This window comes from Lepidochelys kempii, chromosome 2 (assembly GCF_965140265.1).
Source record: "Lepidochelys kempii isolate rLepKem1 chromosome 2, rLepKem1.hap2, whole genome shotgun sequence".
Lineage (NCBI taxonomy): Eukaryota > Metazoa > Chordata > Testudines > Cheloniidae > Lepidochelys > Lepidochelys kempii.
In genome coordinates, this window is record NC_133257.1 from 41,393,247 (window position 1) to 41,414,268 (window position 21,022).

The following is a 21,022-nucleotide window of genomic DNA, read 5'->3' on the forward strand; positions in this document are numbered from 1 at the left end:
AATAGGGATACTATGCTCTGAGTCTTCCAGCAACCTTGACCACCGGGCTGGAGTTTAACCAACTCTTCTTTAGATATGGAGGGCAGAGGTCTGCTCGGTCTCAGGCAATCTGACAATAGGTGAGACCAAAGTGTCATCTACTTCAAGTTCTGGGATACAGCTGATAATTTGCTTAAGACTAGAAGATAGAACTTACATATGTTTGCTCTGGTCTGACTGTGGCACAGGAGAAAGGAAGCATGAAAATTAATTTCCTTTATTCTTATAACACTGATTCTTATGAATGTAAAAATATTAGTCTCTTTGTGCCATCCAATGAGATTAACGAACCTTCCCTCACCCGTTCTATCATCACCACTTCATCGCTTGTCTTCTGCTCCTACTCATAACCATTCCCCCACATCGTGCACTTAGAAAAGACCTTATTTTAACATTGGCAAAACACCTTAACAGTTCCTGGGCACTGCACCAGCCTGGCATTCTCTAGACAATAGATCTGTGGTTAGGAATATGTTCTAGAGGCATATATTAATTAGAGCATTTTGGTTATATTTACAAACCAGAGATTTTCCTAAAGGAATATCAGTTTGAACAGTGCATCACTCAAAACTGTGGTTGTTAATGACTGTTACAATATGTTAGAAGCACTGAGATGCATCAAAAGCACATGTACTTACCAGATCACCACCAAAGTTTTTCTGCTCACCCTCTACAGGGCAATATCTTTGTATGTGGGAGAATACTATTTTCTATAGTTCTTATGTAAATACAGCAGTAATAACAGAGCTGCAGTTGAGGAAGAGAAAATTGGGGGTTTAGATTCAGTAGCTGTTGAGTTTAAGAAGCCTGCAAAATTCTATGGTTGACATGAAAAGATTCATAAAGTTTCAGCCAAGTATATCTTTACACATCTGGTAAAACCAAGGGCCAGATCCTTAGCTGGTAGGTCTGGACCTGTATGTCTGACTTGAGTGCACCTTTTTAATATTTTTCATTCCAGTCTTTGATGATCTGGCAATTATTAATAATGATCCCACATAATATAGAATATAAAAAATAAAATGAGATGCAACCTGGAAAAATAATATGCTGATGTCTGCGGGGGAGCGGGAGGGGGAGAGGAGGAGGACAGGAACCAACAGAAACAAAATGTATACATGGATGAGAGATACCTGGGAGAAAAGTACTGCTAAGAAAAACCTACAGCAAACTAGATATGAATTTATACAATGTAATGGTAAAAAAACAAAACAAAAGCCACCACCTGGCTATGGAAGTATCATGGAACAGACCAGAGATGGCAGTCCTCCTTTATTTGGCACTTTGGAGACCAAACTCAGAAAACATTTCTGGATGCTAACAAAATAAGTCTGTTCCATCTCTAATTTCCATTGCTCTGTAAGAAATATTCTGAGCCTAATAACTATTCTTTTCTGCATTTGTACATGGCCAGAAGAAGGAAGATGTGGTTATTGACTGCATGAAACAGAAGTTGTAGTTTTTATTTATTTACACAGAAAACCTGTCACATTTGATTGACAATACTAGATTTGTGTGGATGTTATGTTAGTGAAGAGATGCAAAAGAAATAGCCATAGGCACAAGGAAACATCCCTTTTATTAGAGAGAGGCTAGCTAATATACATAGTAGATTCAATGAGAAGTATATACAATCGGCTTATTGTCAAACAGATGAATGATTAAAAATTCTTCAAAATCAGTCAAGAATTAAAAGAAAGTGAACAGCCAGGAGGATCAGAAGTCCAGGCAGCCCACCTCAAAAATAAATTCAGTTCTGGAATGTAAATGGTTATGAGGCCTACGCTGGAAAACACTAGAGTTACCCTGCAGAAAACAATGGGATTTTTCTATATATCAGTATGAGCAACTGGTCCAATCAAGGTATTGCCTGGTCTGATCTTAGAGTGATTGAACCATGAAACAAAACAACAAGGGCTAGACTGGAATCTGCTCTTGCACAAGTGTGTGGAAGGGTCATTTTAAAAAGCCTTTCCCTCATTTCATGGCCTGCACAAGGACAGATCACAATAGCGGTCTCTGAACAGGGACTGTTTGGTCATTGTTCAGAAAAAGGCAGGGAGGAGGCAGGACCATAGACCTGCCCACACTCTGCATGGGCCTGTAGAGTGGAGTCAGTGCACTGAAATCTACATTGTCCTAATGAACAGTGCAGTGTGAGCACTCCAGGTCAGCTTCAGAAGAGATCATGCTTCTTGAAGGACAATTTCTCCTGAGGCTCCCCCAGGGGTGGTGCAGCTCCACAAGGTCCCTTTGCATAAGGCTTTGCACCCCAACATGTGCTGACATCCAAAAAGCGACAGAGATGACACTTGAGAAGAGATGAGAGGTAGAAACATGTCCATTCATATAGTATAGATGATCTTTAACAATTTTTAAAAATAGAACTCTCAACAAAAAAGTTACATGTGCAAGAGGCATTTTTTGGAGAAAAGAGTACCTCACACAAACATACATAGCTGGATCAGCACAGATGGGGGAGTCCCACTAGAATGAATTCTAATGCAAACAGTTGTCATACAAAGGAGTCCCATATTCCCATATGATGCAGATGCTGCATCCTTTTGATACATATAGGTAATCATGAGAGATTTCTGAAAATGTTAGGAGAAATTACATGCATGTTTTTCCCATAGGCTGGGAGAATTTATCCCCATATTGGTATAACTTAATTCACAGTCCAAAACTTTGCTCTATTTACAGGCACACTCCCATAGAAACTTTCACACTTTGGATACCAAGGAGGCATCTTCAGTCACCAAGCCATGTGATTTTAAAAGCACAGGTATTTTTTGAGGTTGCTAAAAGGGGAGGGGCTGTATAGGCAAGAAGGGAGTATCAGCAGAATGGTGGCAGCAATGTTTACGTATTTATTTTGAAGTGAAAAGAAGAGTGGCTGTAGGGGACAGAGCAGGTATACGTTAGACCATGGACCTGACTTGCCACAGTTTTGGGAGCTAAGCAACCTTGCTTTCCCATGCTTATTCCCCCCCACTAAATGTTTGTGATTAACCTGGTTAGTGAGAACACTATACCGTACTCCTGTTCCTTTAGAGACCATTTGCTTCAGCACAATATTTTATTAGCTTTTTTGGAGTAAAGCGGAATGTCACTTTTTTGGGACTGAAACTACATTTTGTCCTATACATTCTAAAGGTGGAAAATGGGCATTTCAGAAACTTGTTTCTACTGATCTGGAAGATTTGTAGATAAAAAAGGAAATGTACACCTGCTTTATACACAAAAGTTCTAAATTCTCTAGCATTGCATGTCAAAATGAGGTGAATAAAAGCTACTGAATGATTCTTGTCATCTTAACACTAACCCCCGCTCCCAAAAAAAGGTTCCTGAAACCAATTCAACACACTGTTTCAGTTGAAGCACATTATTAAAACTATCTACAGCATTTTGAACACAAAATCTACATTTCAAAATTTCAGCTAAACAGCAACACATAAATCTTAGAGTTACATCCTGGAAGTGAAATAAACTATTGCTCAAATGTTTGAGAAGTAAAGCTATTGTTCTTAGGTACACTTCACGTTCTTGCTTATGCTGACACATAAGGTGGTGGTGGGTCTTTACTAGCTGCATTTGCAGGATCTTCATAAGGTGGCAACAGCACCTGAGGAAAAGGGAAAAAAAATAATCATTTCTTTACGTCAGCTGGCTAAAATTATAAGACAGGAATTTAGGACCTTGTTCTGCAAAATAATTAAATGACTAAATAAAATAAAAACTGTCTCAAGATTAGCAGATAGCAAATAAAATGTTATTAGTGAAATACACAGGCCATTGCAATTTTATTCTGTGTTTCCATTATGAAGTGCACCTGAATTTCTTGTAATTTCTTACAATCTCTAATCACAACCCTAAACATGACAGCCCCAGAAGATGATTTTGACCATTAATTTACTGACTAAATTTGCACAGGATCCGTGACTGATTATATAGTAGCTGTACAGTAAAACTTCAAAGTGCTCTACTGCTATTGGAGATAGCCAGACTAGAGAGAAAATAATAATATTTAAATGAGAAATGTCTGCATATTTCCTAAAATATACCAGTATATGGATATTGTGTTTGGTCCATTTACAGAGTTATTGGATGTAGATTGAGACCATGGTGTAATTCCCAGATGTTGCCCACATGACCTCCCAGTCATGATCTGATCTTGAAATGTAAAGCTGAACAGCTAAATACACATAAGGGGACATCCTGACCGCACGGAAGTCAATGAGAATTTTGCCATCGGCTTCAACGGGGCCAGAATTTCACCCTTATTCCTAAGGAAGTCAATAACTTGCTTTCCTAAAGAGAAACAAGTGTTCTTTTCCATTTAGGACCTGATCGAAAGCACACTGAAATCAATGGGTCTCTTCACTGACTTCAATAAACTTTGAACCAGACCTTCACAGAACAATTCCAAGAATGATTCATGATGTAATCAGGGTCTAAATGAATGCTTCCCCGACAGATAGCTGGGAGGGGAAGAGACTACGGGTGTGTTTATGTAAATACAGGTTGCTCCTGCTCTGTTTACATATTCATCATTTATAGCTGTGTCAAAGGATAAACTTTGGCTAGTGCTGGGTACTAATGACCTTAGTACTGAATGCAGGGATAGTGAAATATGGTTACCAATGTTGTAATTATTATAGCAATACAGGAGAGTAGGACTGTGCTTACCCTGTCCCAAATGAGGGGGGGGTGCACCCTCAGTTGAAAGAATGTCATTAACCAGGGGCTTGAATGTCAGAGCCCTGTGAAAGTAAGGGGGGGAACAGGAGTTCTAGTCAGGAGGCTACATGCCCCCCCTCCCCACCTCTCTAGACTGGCTTAAACTGTTCTTCCCCACTGTTTGAAGAACAGGGCTAAATAGGCTTCATTAGGAGCCTCTTGTTACTTTAATTGCTTGATCAGAGCTGAAACCAGTTGTAGTAGGACTGTGTTTCTGCCTTGCCTGCTAAGAGCTACAATCACTGAGAGCTGAAATCACTTGAGATGAGGCAGTGTTTCTGCCCAGCCTGCAAAAGGGCAGAAAATCACTGAGAGACTGATGTGCAGAGGTCACAGAAGAGAAGCAGAAGTGACTGACAGCCAGCAGGGCGGCGCCAGAGAGGCGCGATGAAAGCAGTGAGCAGGTGGCTGGTGAGGGGCCAGCAGAGTGAATAAGATACCTCTTTACTCTCCACCCAGGGTGGGTGGTGAACTCTGCAGATGCACCTCTGAACTCTGGGTCTGCACCAACCGAGGACAACAACAGAGAAGGATCAGGCATGTGAAAGGGACTTTTGGGTTGCTGGACTTAAGAACCTGAGGAGAAAAGGGCATTGACCATTCTACTTCGGAGGTGGGTCTTTTACCCATAGTTTATGTTTATGAACCCTGTTTGCAGTGTTTTCCCAAATTAACTCCAAGTTAGTTCCCTCCTTTCATTAAAAGTTTCTTTTCTACACTCAGACTCTATGCTTGCGAGTGGGGAAATATTGCCTCTCAGAGGTGCCCGGGGGTGGTGTGTAATTTTCCCAGGTTACTGGGTGGGGGCTCGAGCCGGTTCTGTGTTGTATCGATGGAAAGGAACCCCTAGATATTGAACATGGCCCTGGTTGCTGCTGGCTCCACCTGGCAGAAGGGTTACAATATTATACATATGCGAGCTTACACACTTCTATATCTGTGTGTGCTTCTATGCACATTTGCTGAATTAGAAAACAGACACAGTAGGATTTTCAGTCCTGCATCTAAAAGAGACTCAGAGTGCTTTAAAATTCTAACACATTTGACAAGGACATGACTCCAGGGTTATTAACGCCATGGGTCTGTGCTTGTGAGTGCAATATCCCATATACTGTTCCAAACAAGCACAAGTTCTCAAAAGCTTTGCATTAATCAAAAAAGCATTTAATAGTTTATGTCTGCTTTAAAATGTACAGCTAAATATAATGGAATACATGTGTACTGAAATGATATACAACAAATAGGACATTAGATAAATGTTATGATAAAGTCAGATTTATGTCTTAGTATAATATAACCACTAAACCACAAACCATAATTCACTCAAAACCTGGTGGTCTCTTCAGACCTCTCAACAAAGTTTTAATAGCAGATTCTATAGGGAGGTCTCCTATTTCTAAAGATGTCATTATTTCCCCAATTATACTACAGAACATTTACTAGTATATTACAAATTATTATTAGTCGTAATTAAAAGTAATTAAAACTAAACTACAACTGAAACCAGAAGTGAACCCAGGACATTTTTATGATGTATGAGCCTTTCTTTTGTATTGTGTTTGTTCTCATACTGGCTAAGTCTCAAAATGCTGTCATTTGCAATGGGGCTCTCAATCACAAGGGCGAAAGATATAGTGATGCAATGTCCTGCATGGAATCAAATAAGCAGAAAGGAAGAAAGGCCTCCCAGTTATGCTGTTGCCCAAGCCCTATGCTCTTATGCAATTCAACCCTGTGGACCCCTGTCTTATGCAGGAACTGAGAAATCCCCGAAGATTTTAGGAGGCCTTCCCTGCCCTAGGAGGTCACCCACAATGATCCTATTTGGAGGAGTCCTCAACTAGCCTCTAGTGCTGCTGACTAGATCCTTTTAAGGTTTGCAGGGTGTGTAGGTTTGGGAGCCCCCAAAGAGTCTCCTAAGGTTCCACGAGTGGGGAGGCTATAGTCTTAAGGCTCCTCTGGAACTTAACTGCATGCAGAAAGTTATGCATGTAAAGTCACCATAAATGATCTAACTAATCATTGCTAATATGTATGGGCCTAACCTTGATGCTCCTGAAATCTTTCACAGGTTTTTTTACTAAGTTATACAGAGAACCCCAAAGCCCTAGTGCGATTGTTGGGGATTTTAAAAAGGTGCTCGATCCCTTTGTGGACAAATCTCAGCCCCAGGGTCATAAGTCAACCAAAAGTAGAACGGCTTTGGAGTTGCAAATTAAAGATCTGGGATTATGTGAAACCTAGCGTTTTATACTTCCAGCGGGTAGGCACTATTCATACTTCTTTCCACAAAATGGGTCCTATTCCCAAATAGATTTCTTTTTTTGATCTCCAAAAACTTGGTAAATTCTGTACTTGACTCCTCAATTAATACAATTGCATTCTCTGATCATGCCCCATGATTCTTCAAACAGCAAGAGACGGGTGAGAAACAGCCAGGTAGATGTAGATTTAATTCTTCACTTTTATTAGATCTTCATTTCAAAACTTTTTTTGAAAAATAAATTTGACATGTTCCTGGAGACAAATTAACTGCAACATCTTCTAGCAGGCCATTGTGGGAGACACTCAAAATCTATTTGAGGGGTGCAATTAGAAGTTTCATGTTTGCCAAGAAAAGGGAATGTGAAGAAAATATGACAGCCCTTGAGAAAAAAGTAAAAAGCTTTATTTGTATTGTGCAACAGCCCCATCTCCACATTTGCTGCGATCCCTAATTAATTTGAGATATATACTCAATAAGCTGCACTGGGGGCACAGGCTGAATTTGCCCTATTTTGATTCAGGCAGGATTTCTGAATTGGGTGAAAAAGCTGACAAGTTGCTGGCATAGCACCTAAGACAAAAGACCTCTGCATAAAAAGAGTTGTGGCCATCTGTGATAAACATGGTAAATTATGTATATCACCTAAAGATATTAATAAAGAGTTCTTTAATTTATATAAAAGATCTGTACCAATAGGACCAGGGCCAGCCCATGACATTTTGGTACCTGAGGCGGGGAGCTCAAATGATGCCCCCATGCCCCCTTGCTTGAACCAAAACTTTGAAAGGTCTCAATTCTGCCTTCTTCCTGTTCTACTCCTCTCATGGTACTGCTCTGCTACCTACCCCAATAAAGGAGAACTAACAACTTAAAATGCCTGTTCACAAATTTTAAGTAACACTTAACTTTCAAATGCCTGAACAGCAAATGTAACTTTTCTTGTCTGCATAGTAAACACTGGCATTTTTATCTGTTTGAATAATCAAAGTGGTGCTTTCCGTGCCTTCTTGGTTACAAAGATTTGAACTGCTTCCTGAAGGTCCACAGTCTGGGCCAGCTCATGCTCTATTGAGATGGTTGCAAGGCCGACCAGCCTCTCCTGTGTCATTGTGGAGCGTAGATGTGTTTTTATTAACTTCATCTTGGAGTAGCTGCATTCTCCACTGGCAATTGTTACAGGAAGTGTTAGAAGTATGCGGAGAGCAACAAAAGCATTTGGAAAGAGGGTGGTCATGTTATTTGTGCACATATATTCCAGAAGAGCCTTTGGAGTTGATCCTGCTGAAATGTATCTGAGAAGGCTTTCAGTTCATTACATAAATCACTCGCATCAATATCGCGCATGTCATCATGTGTCAATACTGTCTCTAGTGCCCTGCATTGTCTCTAGTTTAGGTCTTCTTTGGATATCGTGAGAAGTTTTGGAATATCATACAACATACCAAATATACTGCTGTGTTCCTTGAGCTGCATGAAACGTTCAACTGACTGCATTGCACAATCTAGCACCTGGTTAAAGAATTCAATTTTGAATTGTTGTTTGGGGTCTCTTATGGGATTATCCGTGCCTCGTAATCAAACTGTCATCTACTTCTTCGGTGACTCTTGTAGTCTTGAATGGGTGGGAAAATAGCTTCAGTGTGAAGTTCTTCTGCCAACTTCTGTGCACTCTTCGGAACGTTTTGAAATCCCTCATCTGATAGGTAAGACTTTGCTTTGTCCAGTTGTTCTATTGCTCCAGATATATCAAGGTCAACACCTTGGAGTCTCTTGCTTACAACATTTATTTCAAACAGTATGTCATGCCACAACACTAAGCCACACAGAAATTTGAAGTTATGTATGTTTCTGGTTATTCCATTTCCCTCTGCCACTGTTCTCCCATGAACAGTTCCTGTCATAGCATTATCCTCCACAATGTCAAATGCCAAAATACTTGAAAAAAAATCTCCAATGGCATGAAGGACAGAGGCTATAACAGGGACCTTCAGCACTGCTGTGTGAAAATTAAAGTAGCTCAGGCAAGCCTACCAAAAAACCGGAGAGGCAAACGGCCGCTCCAGTTCAGAGCCCCAGACATGCCGCTTCTATGATCAGCTGCATGCCATTCTAGGGGGTGCAGCCACCACTACCCCAACCCTGTGCTTTGACTCCGTCCAAGGAGTGGGAGGCAACACGGAAGCGGGTTTTGGGGGCGAGGAAGATGATGAGGAGGAGGTTGTAGATAGCTCACAGCAAGGAAGCTGAGAAACTAGTTTCCCCAACAGCCAGGATCTGTTTATCACCCTGAACTTGGAGCCAGTACCCCCCAAACTCACCCAAGGCGGGCTCCTGGACCCTGAAGGCAACAAAGCATTGCAGTGTATGGTCCCGGTGTTTGCTAGCATTCAAACAACATCCATTCTTTATCTCTCTGTGTTACCCTCAGGAGAGTGATATCATTCAGGGTCACCTGATTGAAATAGGGGAATTTTATTAAGGGGACATTCAGAGGTGGCCATTCCTGCTGGACTGTTTGCCTGTGGCTGAAAAGAAATCCTCCCCACTGTTAGCTATGCAGAGGGGGGGAGAGGTGAAGCCATCATCCCAGAGAATTGTGTGTGTGTGGGGGGGGAGGGGTTAGTTGAGTTTCTGCTGCATGTTAACTCGGAAACCACAGCCCCTCCTTTTAAATTGCCAACCAATTTTAAATGGCCAACCCAATGGGTGCTTGGTATGGGTAATGAGGGCGCTGCTGTTTGAAACCATTCCCACATGTTATGAAAGTTAAAGAAGCCAAAAGACTGTGGCTTACCATGGCTGCCTGCAAGCCGAATTCTGTTGTCTGGCTCTACGTGAGTGATCTCTCACACGAAACCAGCATACCCTCAATAAGAGGCAAAATGCGACCTTGTAATGAAAGCACGTCCTATGTAATGTTAACAGCAAGGTTTACTGTGAAAGAGTGTTCTATAAAATGTTTCTCCTTCCCAGAGGCTAGTGAAGATTAGAAGGCAAAAAAAACACACTCGCAATGAAATGTTCTCTGACTTCATGCTGTCCTCCCACACTGACAGAGCACAGCAAAATACGTGGAGGCAGACAATCTCAGATTGCAGGAAAGCACAATATGAAAGTGAGGAGAGGTGGGGGGCTGAAGATGGTAGGTGGCGTCAGCTTGATGAAAGAAGGCAGGAGTCAATGCTGAGGCTGCTGGAGGATCAAACTCTCATGCTCTGGCGTATGGTTGAGCTACAGGAAGGGCCGCAGGACCACAGACCACCACTATAGCCCCTGTGTAACCAACCACCCTCCTCCCAAAGTTCCATAGCCTCCTCACCCAGATGCCCAAGAACGTGGTGGGGGGGCCTCTGGCCATTCAGCCACTTCACCCCAGAGGATTGCCCAAGCAACAGAAGGCTGGCATTCAATAAGTTTTAAAGTGCTGTATGGCCTTGTCCTTCCCCTTCCACCACCCCTCCCGGGCTACCTTGGCAGTTATCCCTTTATTTGTGTGATGAATAAATAAAGAATGCATGAATGTGAAGAAACAATGACTTTATTGCCTCTGCAAGTGGTGATCGAATGGGGGAAGGGAAGGGTGCCTAGCTTACAGGAAAGTAGAGTGAACCCGGGAGCGGGGTTGTTCCATCAAGGAGAAAAACAACTTTCACACTGTAGCCTGGCCAGTCATGACACTGGTTTTCAAACCTTCTCTGATGCGCAGCGTGCCCTCCTGTACTCTTCTAACCGCTCTGGTGTCTGGCTGCGCGTAATCAGTGACCAGGTGATTTGCCTCAACCTCCCACCCCACCATACACATCTCCCCCTTACTCTCACAGATATTGTGGAGTGCACAGCAAGCACTAACAACAATTGGAATATTGGTTTTGCTGAGGTCTAAACGACTCAGTAAACTGCACCAGCGCGCTTTTAAATGCCCAAATGCACATTCTACCACCATTCTGCACTTGCTCAGCCTATAGCTGAACAGCTCCTGACCACTGTCCAGGCTGCCTGTGTATGGCTTCATGAGCCATGGCATTAAGGGGTAGGCTGGGTCCCCAAGGATAACTATAGGCATTTCAACATCCCCAATGGTTATTTTCTGGTCTGGAAAGTAAGACCTTTCCTGCAGCTCTTGAAATAGACCAGAGTTCCTGATGACGCGAGCGTCATGAACCTTTCCCGGCCATCCCTCGTTGATGTTGGTGAAACGTCCGTTGTGATCCACCAGTGCTTTCAGCACCATTGAAAAGTACCCCTTGCGGTTTAGGTACTCGCTGCCTTCGTGCTCCGGTGCCAAGATAGAGATATGGGTTCTGTCTATAGCCCCAACACAGTTAGGGAATCCCATTGCAGCAAAGCCATCCACTATGACCTTCACATATCCCAGAGTCACTACCCTTGATAGTAGCAGCTCAGTGATTGCACTGGCTACTTGGATCACAGCAGCCCCCACAGTAAGTTTGCGCACTCCAAATTGATTCCTGACTGACCAGTAGCTGTCTGGTGTTGCAAGCTTCCATAGGGCTATCACCACTCGCTTCTCAACTGTGAGGGCTGCTCTTATCTTGGTATTCTTGCGGTTCAGGGCAGGGGAAAGCAAGTCACAAAGTTCCATGAAAGTGCCCTTATGCATGCGAAAGTTTCACAAGCACTGGGAATTGTCCCAGACCTGCAACGCTATGCAGTCCCACCAGTCTGTGCTTGTTTCCCCGGCCCAGAATCGGCATTCCACGCCATGAACCTGCCCAATTGACACCATGATGTGCACGTTGCAGGGGCCCGTACTTTGTGAGAAGTCTATGTCCTTGTCCTCATCACTCTCATCATTGCGCTGCAGTTGCCTCCTTGCCTGGTTTTGCTTTTGTTGCAGGTTATGGTTCTGCATATCCTGCTGGATAATGCGTGCGGTGTTTATAGTGCTCATAATTGCCGCGGTGATCTGAGCAGGCTCCATGTTCCCAGTGCTATGGCATCTGCGCTGAAAAAAGGTGCAAAACGATTGTCTGCCGTTGCTCTGATGGAGGGAGCAGCGACTGACAACATGGCTTACAGGGTTGGCTTACAGGGAATTAAAATCAACGAAGGGGGTGGCTTTGCATCAAGAAAAAACAGAATGGCCCCCTCAAGGAGAGAACTCAAAACCCTGGGTTCAGCAGGCCATTGATTTCATGGGAGGACGGGGGGGAGAAAATGAATACAAAACAAATCTGGTCTATTTCTTGTTTTGATCCACTTTATCTTTATACATCTTAGGCTGGCAGCAGACGGTGCAGTACGACTGCTGGCCATCGTCGTCTCCTGGCTGCTCACAAGAAGATGGTGCAGTACGACTGCCAGCAGGACTGAATCTCCATGAGATGAAACTTAAAAAGGGAAATAACCTGGCTGAGTCACTCCCATGTCTGCCCAGGCACACCTGACCGACCTCACTGAGGTCGGCTAAAAGAGCACGCAGGAGTACGACGATGATGGCTACCAGTCAAAGTACTATCTGCTGCCAAAAGGCAATGAGCTGCTGCTGTGTAGCAATGCAGTACCGCGTCTGCCAGCACCCAGGAGACATATGGTGACAGTGAACTGAGCAGGCTCCATGCTTGCCATGGCATGGCATCTGCACGGGTAACCCAGGAAAAAAGGCGTGAAACAATTGTCTGCCGTTGCTTTCACGGAGGGAGCGAAGGAAGGGGGGGGCCTGATATATATCCAGAACCACCTGCAACAATGTTTTTGCCCCATCAGGCATTGGGATTTCAACCCAGAATTAAAATGGGTGGTGGAGACTGCGGGAACTGTGGGATAGCTACCCACAGTGCAACGCTCCGGAAGTCGACGGTTGCCTCGGTACTGTGGACACACGCCCCCGACTAAATGCACTTAGAGCATTTATGTGGGGGGACACACAATCGACTGTATAAAAAAAGCTTTCTTAATTCTATAAATTCAACCTAATTTCGTAGTGCAGACATACCCTTAATAACAGTTATTTCTAAACCAGGAAGAAATGCCACACTGTGGTCCAATTCCAGGCCAATTACACTTATTAACAGTGAAGTCAAAATACTAGCAAAAATTCTGGCAATGAAATTGGAGAATGTTTTGGGTTCTATCATACACTCAAATCACATTGGGTTTGTCAGAGGCCGTCATGGCTCTGATAACCTTTGACAACTTACCGATATTACAGCAGCGAAATATAATGACCCTGAGGCACAGAAAATATTAGCCTTAGATGCAGGAAAGGCTTTTGAGAGAGTGGGTTGGAGATATACATTTTATATCCTACACAAATCTGGATTTGTACCCTTATTTAATTCCTGGATCTAACTATTACATTCTCACCCAATCTCTTCAATCACAGCCACCAATGTGACCTCAAATATGTTCAGCTTCTTCGGGGGTACTCGGGAAAGGAGCTCGCTGTCTCCATTACTTTTTGGTTTGGCTCATGAGCTCTGGCAATAGCTAAAAGGGGTCATTCAGGTATCCGAGACATACAGCTTGGTTCCATGGAGTACAAATTACTGTTGTATGCAGACGATGCCCTTTTGTTCAAAGCAAGCACTGCCCACCTAGCGAGGATTACGCTAGCCAGCCACGCATGCAACTGTACTGTCACCCCCAACATGGACGTGTTGCGGCTACCCCCAAACCAGAAATCACAGCAGCAGACTGTAGTAGGTAGTTAGATGGTCGCCTGACACCTAGACTGAGGACAGAAGTGCAATTCAGCAGCTACTATTGCGACCCACTCTTTAGGATCCCCTCTTCTCACCCTGCATGGGGAAAGGGCTAGAAAAGGTGCCCCTAAACCTAGGCTGCCTCATACACTCCTCGCTGGATTACCGTGTCCACTGGGATCACTCTGCCTGCGGTTGAAGCTACACAAAGAGTGAATTTTGCTACATGGAATGTTCGCACCCTGATGGATAACATAGATAATATATGGCCGCAAAGAAAAACTGCTATCACCACAGAACTTGAGATATAACATCGACGTTGCTTCCCTCAGTGAGACAAGGTGCCCAGATGAAGGTCAACTGAGAAAAGAAGGTGGAGACTACATCTTTTTCTGGAAAGGAAAATCTGCAGAGGACAGGCGCATTCATTGTGTCGGTTTTGCAAACAGGAATAGGTTTGTCAGTCAGCTTACAGAATTTCCTGTCGGAATCAATGAACATCTTATGACTCTTCGTCTTGAGCTCAGCAACAACCAGTCTGCTGCTGTCAGTGCATATGCCCAATCCTTGATTCTACCGAGGATATCAAGGAACAATTCTATATAGATCTTGACAGAGTCTTGATCAACATTCCCAACGAGGACAAGATAATTCTCCTCGGAGATTTTAACGCTAGCGTCGGGCGGGAGTCAGATCTCTGGAACGACACTATCTGAAAAGAGGTAGGAAAGGCTAACTCCAACAGCATCCTCCTCCTGAGCAAATGCGTAGGACATGGCCTGGTCATCACAAACACCCTCTTTAGACAAAGTGAGAAGTATAAGACCACCTGGAGACATCCTCGCTCCAGGCCTTGACACCTTCTTGACTACGTTATTGTTAGAGCTCGAGATCAGAAAGATGTCCGCATCACGAGGGCCACGCATGGAACTGATGACTGTTGGACGGACCATTGCCTTGTTAGATCAATCATGAATTTGCAGATCACCTCAAGGCACTGCAAGAAGGCAAAATCAGTACAAAAGAAATTCAGTGTCAAGTCCCTTGAAGATATAGTGACTTGGGAGAAACTTCAGCAGCGTCTCCAAGAGAAGTTTGCTGCTATGCCTACAGCTGGTGATAATGAAAATCTCTGGAAGGGATTAAAGACTGCCATTCTCTTGGCATGTGCCGAGTCCACCGGCTATGTCACCCACCATCACCAAGACTGGTTTGATGAGAATGATGCAGAGATTCAGGGCCTGCTTGCACAGAAAAGGAAAGCTCATTGCATGTGGCAAAACGACATATCACACCAGCAGAAAAAAAGTCTTACAAGCAACTCAAGGCTGAAGCCCAAAGAAAAATCTGTGACATCAAAAATAAGTGATGATGAAAAAAGGCCAAGGAGATTGAGCTTTATGCTGATAAACATGACATGAGGAGTTTCTTTCAGGCAATAAGGGCCATTTATGGCCCATGCTCCCATGGACCCACACCATTCCGAGCCCAAGACGGGTCAACATATTTTAAGGACAGTGAAACCATCAAAGCCAGATGGAAGGAGCATTTTGAGTTACTCCTGAACCGTGAGTCAACCATCTCTGATGCCACTATCAAATCTATACCTCAATGACATGAAAGAGAATCTCTTGCTGACCTCCATACCCTCGAAAAAGTAACATGAGCCATTATGCAAACTAAGAACAAGGCAGCAGGGCCAGATGGCATACTAGCTGAAGTCTACAAGTTTGGAGGTGAAGAACTGGTAGGAAAGCTCCACAAACTTTTCTTCATATCTGGTATAATGAGAAGATTCCAGAAGACTTGAGAAACGCTAACACTGTTACAATCATTAAGAAAGGAGATAAGCTGGAGCATGAAAACTATCAAAGCATTGCCTTTTTATCTACAGCAGGGAAAATTCTTGCCTGTATCCTCTTAAACCGATTACCTTCCCCTTGTTGAATAAATATTGCCAGAATCTCAGTGCGGTTTTATACCATCCTGAGGGTATAATATAGAATGGATGGGTGGCTCTTTAATCTTCAGTGTCTCCACTTGAAGTCCCAAGTTTTCATGGCATACATTACTGATCTTCAGTATGCTGATGATTGTGTCATCCTAGCGCACACTAAGAATGACCTTCAGTCCATACTGGATTTTCTTGCACAAGCTTACCAAAACCTAGGATGCTCACTCAATATTGAGAAGACTAAAGTGCTCTATCAACCTGTCTCAGGCCTTGCACATGACCCACCACAAATCACCATCAAGGGTCAAACTTTTGAGACAGTTGAGCACTTTTGTCACCTCGGTAGCCCACTTTCTCACAATGCAAAAACTGAAAGTGAGATCCAGCACAGAATCTAGTGTGCAAGTGCTTCCTTTGGGAAATTGTTCTGACGCATTTTCACAGACCTTGACCTACGGCAGGACACCAAGATCCAGGTCTATAAGACAATTGTTGTTCCTATACTTCTCTATGGATGTGAAACCTGAATAACCTATCGACAGCACCTCAAGAGTTTGGAGAGGTATCACCAACGATGTCTCCAGAAGGTTGTTCGTGTCAGGTGGCAAGACTGCCGGTGTTAGTGTGGCATCCTCGCTGAAGCCAATGTCACCAGCATTGAAGCAATGATTCTCATGCACCAACTTCGCTGGGCTGGACATTGTGTGCGGATGCCAGTCTCTCGCCTCCCAAAACAAGCCCTCTACTCTTAGCTCACCGATGGTCAGAGATTCCGTGGTGGTCAGAGGAAATGCTACAAAGACACACTGAAAGCGTATCATAAGAAAACTGATGTGGAGATCACAAGCTGGAAAGAGCAATCTACCAACCAACCCCAATGGCGCCCCATCCTCCATCAGGCAGTGGCCTGCTTCAAGGAGAAGCGCCTTGCTCTCGAAGCTGGAGAGAGAGAGAGAGAGAGAGAGAGAGAGAGGAGGAAGGAAAAAGAAAACTTTCTCCCAGCAGGCCACTGGCCTGCCACAAAATGTCTGTACCTACTGCAGGCGGATTTGTGGTTCCAGCATTGGACTCCTGAGTCATCTCAGGACCCATATGTAAATCCATGGTAGAGATCATCCTTGAATTGAGGGATTGCCAATCAGCCAGTCAATGCCCATGACTATCATTGAAAAATTTCTAGCTCCTATAGCCCCGGGACAGTTTGGGCTCTCAGACCAACAAAATTACTATTATGTTTTTATCATGTCACAGATCTCAAATTGTTTCTAGCATGCACCTTTATCCCTGCAACTGTGGAAACTGAATGGGTATTAATGCATCCAATTCTCCCTGTGGGTCTGATCAGTTACTCTTTTTGTCTAATGGAGAAAAATAAGGGGCCTACAGTGGTGGCTGTGCAAAGGTTCTGGGCTACCCCAGCTAACAGGGAACAATTTTATCCTCACCACCATGCAAAAGCACCTATCTGGGATAACCCAGACTTGCAAATTGGTGAAAACCCTATAATTTAGAAGAACTGGAGAAGAAATGGCTGAGCAACGGCATCATATGGATTTCCCAATAGTGAAGGATGAGGGCTTTGTCTCTTTTCTAACATTAAATCAACTATATGACCTAACACCCTCAGCGGAGTGGCAGAACTTACAACTGAAACCTGTGCTAAAATATAAATTTGGTCCAGAGACCCCAAAGCTATCTGGAACCTTGGAAATGCTTCATAAACTCCCCAGGCACATGTCCACTATGTATGCCTAATAAAGAGGAACTCCATTGGTCCGGAGTTCTTTGTGAAAATATGAGGAGGAGAGTTAATATAGCACTTAAAAGAACCCCAATGGCACAGCATATTATGGAATGATAAAAATGCTTCTGTGGATCTCAGGCTATGCCTTAAACAGCAAAAGTCTATTCAAAATGTATTGGACGCCACAAAGGTTGTGCAAGACAGGGGCCTTTTCCTCTGATATTTGTTGGCGCTGTAATAAAGAAAAAGGAACCGATACATCTGCTGTAGGGTCTGTCCGATAGCCAGGCAACTATGGAAAGAGGTGGACACAAGAGTGAAATACAGTAACTCCTCACTTAATGTCCTCCCGCTTAACGCTGTTTCGAAGTTACGTCTCTGCTCCATTAGGCAACATGCTCGTTTAAAATTGTGCAATGCTCCCTTATAAGGTTGTTTGGCTGCCTGCTCTGTCCACTGCTTGTAAGATTCTGTGGAAGAGCAACGACTTTACAAGGGAGCATTGCACAAGTTCCTCTTCTCCGCCTCCTCCCCCGCCCTCCCAGCACTTCCCCCACCACCAAACAGCTGTTTGGCAGCACTCAGGACTTTCTGGGAGGCAGGGGGAGGAGCAGGGAAGGGTCACGTCTCCATTCCTCCCCCTCCCTCCTAGAAAGTCCTACGTGGCGCCAAACAGCTGTTTGGCGGTAGGGAAGTGCTGGGAGGGAGGGAGAGGAGCGGGGGACATGGCGTGCTCCGGAGAAGAGGTGGAGTGCGGGTGGGAAAAGAATCATAGAATCATAGAATATCAGGGTTGGAAGGGACCTCAGGAGGTCATCTAGTGCAACCCCCTGCTCAAAGCAGGACCAATCCCCAACTAAATCATCCCAGCCAGGGCTTTGTCAAGCCTGACCTTAAAAATACCTAAGGAAGGAGATTCCACCACCTCCCTAGGTAACGCATTCCAGTGTTTCACCACCCTCCTAGTGAAAAAGTTTTTCCTAATATCCAACCTAAACCTCCCCCACTGCAACTTGAGACCATTACCACTTGTTCTGTCATCTGCTACCACTGAGAACAGTCTAGATCCATCCTCTTTGGAACCCCATTTCAGGTAGTTGAAAGCAGCTATCAAATCCCCCCTCATCCAGAGGTGGGCCTGGAGTGGAGAGGGGACGGGAAGAGGCGGGCCTGGAGCATCCCCCGGCAAAGTCGGCGCCTGTTCTTCTGGGGGTGGGGGGAAGCTGCCGCTGCACAAGGTGCTTCCTAGCATCCTTGCCTGCAGCGGGCTGTGCCTGTCTGGGGTAAGCCAGGGGCACCTCCCAACCACAGTACAGTACAGTACTGTACAGTATATAATGCCTTTTGTCAGCCCCCAAATTTTTTCCTTGGAACCTAAACCCCCCACATTTACATTAAATCTTACGGGAAAATTGGATTTGTTTAACATCCTTTCACTTAAAGTTGCATTTTTCAGGAACATAACTACAATGTTAAGTGAGGAGTTACTGTAGTATTTGGCTTCAGCAATTAAATCTCATCTGAAAATTATATCCTAGATTACGTACCTAATATGCTGGGTTTAACGCCACCACAAAGACTTTGGTTCTTGAGGGCCGCAATGATTAACAGTGCATGATTTTACAAAAATGAAGGAGTAGGCATACGCCCAGAATAGAGCACTGGTATTCGGGTCCATCTGAGTTAGCACCGAAAGAAAGAATAGCTTATCAATGTAGAGAGAAATTACATGAATTTGAAGAAATGTAGATGCTGTTTCTTGGATAAAGAACAGTGAGATAGTTCAAATAATGCCAGAATTGCATTCTGCCTGACCTTTCTGCTTTTTCCCTATCCCCTCCTTCCTTTTTTTGCCTATTTGTGTATATCTTTTTTATTATTAACCCCACCCTAACATGTTACATCTGTGTGATACTGTCCGATTTAGTATGGTCTGTTCTTGTAGCTTTGACAAGCTGTATTGTATTGGATAGGCTATGTATTAGATTGCAATTGTATTGGATAGGCTATGATGTGTGGTATCTGATATATACAATCTGTAAGTTAAGCTTCATGTATTTTTTATTGTTTATGAAAATTAATACAAAATGAATCACAAAAAGTTATGCATGTTCATGGACTAGAGTTAATTTATTATCAGAAGTTATTTATCTAAACTGTAACTGGTGAGTTGTATCAATGATGAGTTTACAAGGTTATTCCCTTCATAGATAGATTATTCAGAAATTCTGATCTTGCATACCGCTGATGTGAACAAGGTAGGAAGCTTTACAAATTTAGTAGGTCTAGAATGAGGAGGATGTAAAATTATGAGTGTCCAACTGGTAAACAGACAAGGAAAATATAGACAGGACTGTCACAGTTTCAAGGTAACTGCACCTGTATTCCTCACCCCTCGATCCCCTGAGGGAACCCACTTAAGTTTTCTGGCTTCCAGCTGTCACCTCTTTTGGGTAAAGACCTGAATCTCTTTCCGTTTTGACTGGGAGTTTTAAGGCTGCACAGCTCCCTGCCTTACACGGATATCTCCAACAAGCCAATCTACCTAAAGGCCAGGATGTGTGCTTTGTTCTCTCTCCAAGGGCTCTGACCAGCATACTGCCACCAGCTCCAAGTTTCCACACAGCTCTTTCTAAGCAAGCACATTTATTCTTAAGGTAAATGTATTATATTTTTTCTTGAATGCCAACACTTAATAGATTTAAACATGGGCTAAACATACCAGGAGTAAGCCATCAATCTCATGGGGCCTTAGTAGACCTAAGTATTTCCAGCCCTTCCCCAGGGATTGGGACCCCCATTGGACAGAATGTCCTGTCCATTTTGCTGGATCAGAAAGGCGGCCACAAGTCAGTTCAAGCTCACCCTTTTAAACCAAAAGCCCTTTCTTTGTTTCTTAGTCTCTGGAAAACCCAGCCTGAGCCAGTATATGCACACTTCTCCAGGGGGTGGAACTTCTCTGGACTTGTTTAGTCTCAGTGAATGGCCTTAATCACCCCCTCCCCACAACTGCTTTTTAGTTCCTGTACGAGTTGTGGCAACTCTTCCCCATGGGGCAGAAAAGTCAGACAAACCATTCATAACCATAATTCAATATTACAATATCACAAGGATGTTAAGTATCAGAGGATGTTATGCATTAATGACAAATAAGAATGAGGATGATGGACAACACCTGGAGGAAAGCAATAAAAGCCAGAATAGCTGGGTCACTTGGGGTTTAAGGATAACTTCATTACATTTCCTCATGTACAGTAATACACAAAAAATTCTTTATATTACTTTAACTGTTTTGCTACCAGTCACTTCAGCAGGTTATGGTGCTGTTTGAAACAAAATATCAATAAACTCCACTTAAAGTTCGGAGTATCCATCATCAACTACTCTAATGTTACAAACCTAACAATTTTGTAGCTTTGCAATAAATAAAATAAATAACTCAAAAAAACCACACCCCAACCAATGAAAATTGTCCAAATAGGGTAATTATAAATTAAGGTTAGAATTCATCATTCTCTCCACAAAGCCTACTTAACATTTTAAGGCACAATGATAATAATAAATAATGCTAACAATAATAATTTAATAATTATAGACTTATGATGGAGACAGAA

General features: G+C 43.4%; 1 protein-coding gene across 1 annotated transcript in view; it reads right to left on the bottom strand.

The window, feature by feature from the left end:
- Window positions 1–1,566: 1,566 nt before the first annotated feature.
- The window catches only part of LAPTM4B (lysosomal protein transmembrane 4 beta), a 126,608-nt gene continuing 107,152 nt past the window's right edge, over window positions 1,567–21,022 (bottom strand). The window contains exon 7 of the mRNA XM_073330500.1: window positions 1,567–3,664. Within this exon, the coding sequence (XP_073186601.1) occupies window positions 3,590–3,664 (75 nt within the window). The 3' untranslated portion in view covers window positions 1,567–3,589. The remainder of the gene's footprint in view (window positions 3,665–21,022) is intronic.